General features: G+C 33.6%; 1 protein-coding gene across 1 annotated transcript; it reads left to right on the top strand.

Moving 5' to 3' along the window:
- The first annotated feature begins 4628 nt into the window (after positions 1-4628).
- LOC111287867 (pectate lyase 1-like) lies at positions 4629-6261 on the top strand. Its single transcript, XM_022878544.2, has 3 exons — positions 4629-5506; positions 5592-5727; positions 5827-6261. The coding sequence occupies exons 1-3, from the start codon at positions 4728-4730 to the stop codon at positions 6049-6051; spliced, it is 1140 nt and encodes a 379-aa protein (XP_022734279.1). The 5' UTR covers positions 4629-4727; the 3' UTR covers positions 6052-6261.
- The last annotated feature ends 1181 nt before the right edge of the window (positions 6262-7442 follow it).

Genomic DNA, 7442 nt, shown 5'->3' with positions numbered 1-7442 from the left:
TTGTAAAACTTATTTGAACAGTTGATTAGTCAATATGTGAATTGTATGAGCTTAAAAATATAGTTTGAGTTTTCTTACTGATGTGACGACTGCGTAGGCTAGCTTTTCTTCCTGACATAGTTCATTTCTGACCCTGCTAGTACTTTTCTCATAAAATAGATCGATCTCTATCTTTTTTTCTTTTTTGATAAAGACTGAGCTGCTGGCTTGGTCGTTAGTGGCCAAATACAAATACAATATCTTGTTTGGCCTTAGGTGGAAAGAAGAGGAACTTTTTAGACTCATCAAATATTTTCTAGCATTGAAAGGTCCATCTGAAGTTAAAAATGTTCTTAAAGATCTTGAATTATGGCATGCATCGCTCTGTCAACTTGGACATGAATTTGTTCAGAGCGGTTATTCTTTTGATTAGCCTCTGTACCTCATTCACTGAGATCAGTGCTTTTATGTCTAAAATGGTCTGAACCTTTTTTAGGTTTGTCTTTATCCCCCTTTTATTGATCATATAGCCAAAGAATTTTCTCAATATAACTCTAAAGGCATACTTGCTTGGATTAAGCCTTATGTTGACTTTTTCATATTATAAAATGTCTCTTCTAGGTCTTTTAAGTGCTCGATTGGGCTATTGCTCTTTGCTATCATGTTATCCACATATGCCTCCATGTTTTAGTTAATCTAATTTTTATAGACCTTGTTGACCAATCTCTGATAGATTGTTCCTATATTTTTCAAGCCAAATGGCATGACCTTGTAACAATAGAGGTATTTTTTAGTGATAAAAGTTATTTTTTTCCTTGTCTTTCTTCAACATTTTAATCTGGTTGTAATCAGAGTAGGTTTTCATGAAACTAAAAAGGTTGTGTTCAATGTTATCTTCTATCAGTTGATCTATATTGGAGAAAGGAAAACTATCTTTTGAGCATGTTTGGTTAAGGTTGGTAAAGTCGAGGTACAATTTTCATTTTTTGTTGTGCTTCTTAACCATGATCACTATTAGTTATCCATTCGGGAAAATAGACCTTCTTAATGAAACCTGTTTATAGTAGCTAACCGACCTCCTCTTCAATAGGTTTTTGCCTTTTTAGTGCAAAAGTCCTATTTTTTTGTTAGACTAGTTTCATGTTTGGGTTAGTTTGCAACCTAAGGGCCATTACCACAAGGTCAATTCCTGATATATTGGACGGTGTCCAGGCAAATCAGTTGATGCTATTGCTCAAGAGTTAGATTAATTGCTCTTTATGTTCAAGTTTAATTTTGATTTGCATGTATTTTTTAGGGGTGTTCTCCCAAAATGATATAGACATAAGGTTTTCTATTAGTTCAGGTCGGTTCTCATCTTCCTTAGGTCTTTAATTAATTATTTCTTTTTACTCAATTAGATCAGGATCGTTTCCTACGGGGATAAATCCCGATATGGCAGTTAGTATGAAATGATAAGTAATGAGAATATAAAGCTAAACAGAAAGCACATTTTCATTTCAATATGTCTTCGGTTAGTGTGTTAGCTCAATCCTATTTGACATGTATAAATTTGTGCAGCCTTAAGAGATCAGTTACTTGTAAAATCTATCCAAAAATTCAAAAATTGCTGAAAGTATAGTATTTGTCAATGTAGAGCTCAAGAGCTCAGAGTGGCTTAAAAGCACACTTCTTTCAGGTCAATTTTTTGTTTTGTTAGTGTTAACCCTTACTTTTTTTTCAGTCTTTATTACTTTTTTCTCTTATTCAATCTTCTCAAAAAGCAGTTGAACTGTCAGCTTAATCTTGTAAAAGTTGAAAACTTTACTTTTAAATTGGAAGTTAAGCCTATAAGCCACATAACAGACTGACTAGATCGACTTAATATCATATTATAAGCGATGGGATATCTACAACCATGAATTCTATGACTAATATCATAGTCTTCAATTTTATTCCTAGTGAGATTAGTAATTTAATAGTCCCTTTGACTGGTACCTATTCATTTTCAAATCTGATTAAAATCGTAGTGATCGATTGTAATTGGTCTTTTTTTATTCTTATCTTCTTCATGGTGTTATGATACAAGACATCGGTTAAGCTTTCATTATCAAATAAGATCTTTTTGACTACATAATTGTATACCACTACCATGATCATTATGGTATCATCGTGGGTATTAGATTTTTTCTAAATATCTCAAGCTGAATGAGATCGATTTATCTTTTTTATCCTTTTTTTTCTTTAATGAGGAATCGATAGCCATGACTATACTCTAGTTGAACTTCTTCTTGACCGAGGTGAAGCTTCCCTAGTGATCATATTTATTAACTTTACAATTGGTCTATTGTTAGCAGCTTATCCTTTGTCTTGTCTTTGCTCATCCCTTTTAAATTTTCCTATCTTGTTTTCTTCTGGCCTACCTTTCCTATACCTTGTGGGTTCCCTACAATTTTTTCTATGGTTCAAAATATTATACCCTTGTCTCTGTCAGTCTACAAACCTTCCTAGTTGACCTCTCCTTATCATAGCCTCAATTTCATTCTTTAAATTGACATAATCCTCAGTGTTGTGGCCTATGTCTCTATAGAAGGTGTATCTTTTAGTTAGATCCCTTCTTATGTTTTGCATTAGCGACTTCAATCATTTAAGCTCTAGATTCTTATTAGTTTGCATCAGAATCCTCTTTCAGGAGGTATTTAATGTGGTATAATTTCTTTCTTTGTTAGGGCTCCTAACCTTAGGTCACTTCCCTTTTGAGAAAGAATTATAAAAATTTTTGCTTTTTTTATGACCAAGGAGGGCAGATGAGCCTCTTCCACCTTGATCGCCAAGGAAAAAGGATGAATCTCTCTCACCTTGGTTATTTTTAGCGTTTATATGTTTTTCAGCCATAAGTAAGACATCAACCAACGTCTTAGGCGGCTCTAAGGATAAGGTCAGCTTAAGGTGGCACTCTTTGTCACCGAATCCACTTGTTAGGGTAGTTATAGCGATCGTCTACTCTAGGTCTTTCACCGATAGAGCTTTCACATTAAAACATGTAACATAGTCTTTCAAAGATTCATTTCTGCCTTAATAGATTGACATTAAGCTCAGAGTCATTTTCTTTGTTCTTTAACTACTTACAAAATAGGATAAAATAGAGTGGTTGAGCTCTTTAAATGTTGTAATTGACCTTAGCTTAGGACTACTATACCAAGATCGAGTTACGCCCTTAAAGGTGGTAGCTAGAGCTTTGTACATCAGAGCTTCATCTGCATCCTGCATCATCATATTAGTTCTATAAAGCTTCAAATGATTAAAGGGGTCAGATGTACCTTCATAAGTTTTCAAGGTTGGTATTTTGAATCCCTTTAAAGGCATAGCTTTGTCAATCTCTTCAGTGAAGGGTAAAGTCTCTAAGAATTTGAACTCGTCTTTAAAAGCATCTACCTTGCCCTTTAGCTTCTTTTTCATAACTTGCATCCAAGTTTCCATGTCTATACTCAATTAGGGTTATGAGTCAATTTGTTTTGATTTTTAGGTCGTTATGTGTGTCGAATTGTGGCTAGGGTAATGGTGGGCATTAGGAACATCATATTCTTCTTCCCTGAAGGCCAAAGAAGCTTCTGCTTCTTTGTTGCCTTTCAACAACTTGTCGGCCAAGGGTGACCAGATTGGGCACTTTTGAAGCCTGAGGTAGGGTTATAGTTTATAGTGTTTGCTTGAGAGCTTGTATTTACTTGGTTAGAGTCTAGAATTGCTCCATGGTCAAACCAGCCAATTATGAAGCAGGTCAGTCTGTGTGCTAGCTATTATGTGTTTTTGTTCTAGTCGGGATGGCTGTCTCTCCTTTCTTCATAGCTCTCTTCTTAGACGACATAATTTCAACCTAGGTTGATGAGTAGATAGCCCTTTATTAGTGTGCCAAATATTTGTACTGAGCTTCACCCTAAAGGTATTTTTGGAAAGACAAAGAAAGGAAAAGAGCAACCGGATGTAAAATAAGAGGTGTTTTTTTTTGTCTGAATTCTGACGCGTAAATCAAAAATTAGAATGAGAGAGATAAGTAAGGAATTAGAACAAGATGGAACTTGGAATTATAATACCTAAATGTCCATATTTATAGGTAAGAGACAATGGACCAATTGGGACAACAGTGATGTGGTCAAGCTGACATGGCACTGAACATCTCAGGTTGATCGACATGTCAGATCCGCTCAAATGTTTGAATTGCACCTGATTGTTTATTGACAGCCTCTGATAGAGGGAAAGGACTACAATGCCCTTTTGATCACTAAATGCCCTTAACACTAATATTAATAAATTTTTAGTGTTTCTTTTAAATTACTATTTCAAATTTTTAGATATTATTATTATAAATTAATTTTCAAAAAGCTTCCCACTTCAAAGCGTATAATTCCTTGACTCATGAGAAGAAAGAAAAAACGCCACGCTTTGCACCCTTTTCCTTTATTTAAAAGAAATTGGTCTCAAACCTTTTAGTCTCAACAAAAAAAGGTGTCAATTAGTAGTAATTCCTAACTAATTAGCCAACTATTTGTACAGCATAAGATGAAAACAGTAATAACCTTCACCTTTCTATTCGTAGCATTATAAATTACTTGTAACTCCCTCTGCCGCTGCTCCATAACCAGACTAAACAACTTTTCCTGTCTTATATTTGGCGTCTTTTGCTGTATAAAGCCATTCCTCCCCTCTAACTCTTTTTCCATCTTCCTATCAATACAAATCATTGAAAATACTTAAAAACAAAGAATTCAACAATGGCTTCAATACCATGGTGCTTCACATTGGCCCTTTTCATTGTCATTCTCTCGGCAAATCCTAATGCCAGTGCGGCCAAGATGAATGCCATTGATAAATGCTGGAGAGAGAATCCTCGTTGGCGGAGTAACCGGCAACAGTTGGCCACGTGCTCTGTAGGTTTTGCTGGCAAAATGACCAACAACATTGGCACAGATGTTACATGGTATAAGGTCACCGATCCTTCTGATGACTCTTTAAGTCCTAAACTAGGGACCCTTCGTTATGGAGCCACCGTGATCAAGGGAAAAGCATGGATCACTTTTAAAAAGAACATGCACATCACACTCCAGAGGCCACTTCTCATAAGCAGCTTCACCGCCATTGATGGCCGTGGTGTTGACGTTCATATTACCGGCGCAGGTTGCCTCTTGGTGTATCAGGCGACAGATGTAATCATCCATGGGTTGCGCATCCACCATTGCCAGTCCCAACCACCTAGCTCTGTGATGGGTCCAGATTCAAAGGTGATACCACTTGGTCAGATGGATGGGGATGCGATCAGATTGGTCACTGCAAGGAAAGTGTGGATAGATCACAATACGTTGTATGAGTGCCAAGATGGTCTCCTTGATGTAACTCGTGGTTCGACCGATGTTACAATCTCTAACAACTGGTTCAGAAATCAGGACAAAGTAATGCTTCTTGGCCATGATGATGGCCATTTGAGAGACAGGAACATGAAGGTCACTGTCATCTTTAACCATTTTGGGCCTAATTGCAACCAACGAATGCCAAGGTAATTAATAATTAAGTTCTTAAGTGTCTCTCAATGAACTAATTATAACAACAAATTGCATATTTACATAAAAGAAAAATGTCAGAGTCCGGCACGGGTTAGCGCATGTAGCCAACAATCTCTACCAAGGATGGGAACAATATGCCATCGGCGGAAGCATGAGCCCCAGCGTTAAGAGTGAAGCCAACTTGTTCATTGCTCCAAAATTAGGCAACAAAGAGGTAATACCCACCAATAATATTCTTGTTTTTTTCAATGAATATTTTGCTTCCAATTTGAATCGATTGCTGACCCCCAGAATCCAAATTACGTTCAAATAGGTAACATGGAGACAAGGCAGCCAGGCGGACAAAGCTACATGGAAATTCTATTCTGTGGGGGATGTTTTCGAAAATGGAGCATCATTCAGTAGTCCAACAGGTATAGGTGGTGCGAAGCCTTACTATAACCACGAACAAAGTTTCAAGGTTGAGGATGCTCCATCGGTTAGAGAATTAACAAGCTCATCAGGTGTTTTACAATGCTCTAGGACTTTGAGTTGCTAATAGTCCAAGTGAGCAAAAACTTATAGTGTCTATACGAAAATTTCAATATTTTCAATTATAATTACTTGTAATTAGCTCAAGCGAACAAAGAAATCACCCCCCATCTGTGATCGACGTCAAATAGTGTGAATGTTTGTGAAAGGGAGGGGGCATATTATTGTAGCTATCAACTACATTTACAATTTCAAAACGTCTGACTCTTCTGGTAATGCAAAATAGTAATTTGTCTCGAGTCTTGACTATCAAAACTATTGAACATTCTAAGATTAATAGTAAGCGAGATCGAAGTGTATTCTTTTAATTTTATAAACGAAGTTAAATGATTGTCAATTAAATCCTCTGTTCGTAAAAGTTTAAAATCCTACATAATTTCAACATCGACGTTATCAACATAAAATATGTATAAACTTGATTTGAAAAAAAAAAACATATAGATGAAATTTGGAATATCACAAACAAAAGAAAGAATCTAAATATTCTTAACAATAAAAATTAGACTCAAAATATTTATGCCTAATAATCCTTACATGTATGTGAATATGTATGTATGTATATATATATATATATATAATTTTGTAACACTTGCATTGCGCACATGTAATTTTTATCTTTAAAATTTTAATTCAATAAATAATAATAATAATAATAATAATAATAATAATAATAATAACAACAACAATAAAAAATGCTAACAATTTATGTTTAATTTTGATATATATAAGTAAAACTTGATAACTTTTGATATAATTTTGATTTTAATAACATTGATATGTTTCAAAAACCTCGGTTAAAAATTTTATAACCTTTAATAAAATTTTGGTAATTTTTGATACAATTTTAATAACCTTTTACATTAATTTAGTAACTTATTATATAAATTTTTTAACTATTGTTATAGATTTGATAATTTTTTATAAAATTTTAGTAACCTCTTACTGTAATTTTGGTAATTTTTCATATAATTTTGATAATTTATAATTACTTTTAGTAATCATTGATAAAATTAGTATAATCATATATTTAATAATTGATTCCCACAAGACATTTCCATTCTACTTTAAGTATTTTTTTATATAATATCATTATTTTTTTATTCAAATTTAAAATTTTTTACTAAATTGTTTTATTGAATAGGTTCATTTTAAGTTTATCCTAACCTCCTAAGATAAAAGTCTTAGTTTCGTTTCTATTAGTAACTAAAGTTCAACCCCTGATAACTTCAAATATTAAAAAATTATCAATGATTGATAATTAAATTATTATTATGTTGTCAGTGATTACTACTAAACTATAAATGATTTATTACTAAATTATCAATGATTTATTATTAAATTATCTACTAAATTATTGATGATTTATTATTAAGTTACTGATGATTTATTATAAAATTA

Source organism: Durio zibethinus, chromosome 17 (assembly GCF_047325235.1).
Source record: "Durio zibethinus cultivar Kanyao isolate XHJ-2024 chromosome 17, ASM4732523v1, whole genome shotgun sequence".
In the NCBI taxonomy this organism is placed as follows: domain Eukaryota; kingdom Viridiplantae; phylum Streptophyta; class Magnoliopsida; order Malvales; family Malvaceae; genus Durio; species Durio zibethinus.
The sequence above is the reverse complement of the archived record's forward strand: the minus strand, read 5'-3'. Positions and strand labels throughout refer to the sequence as shown.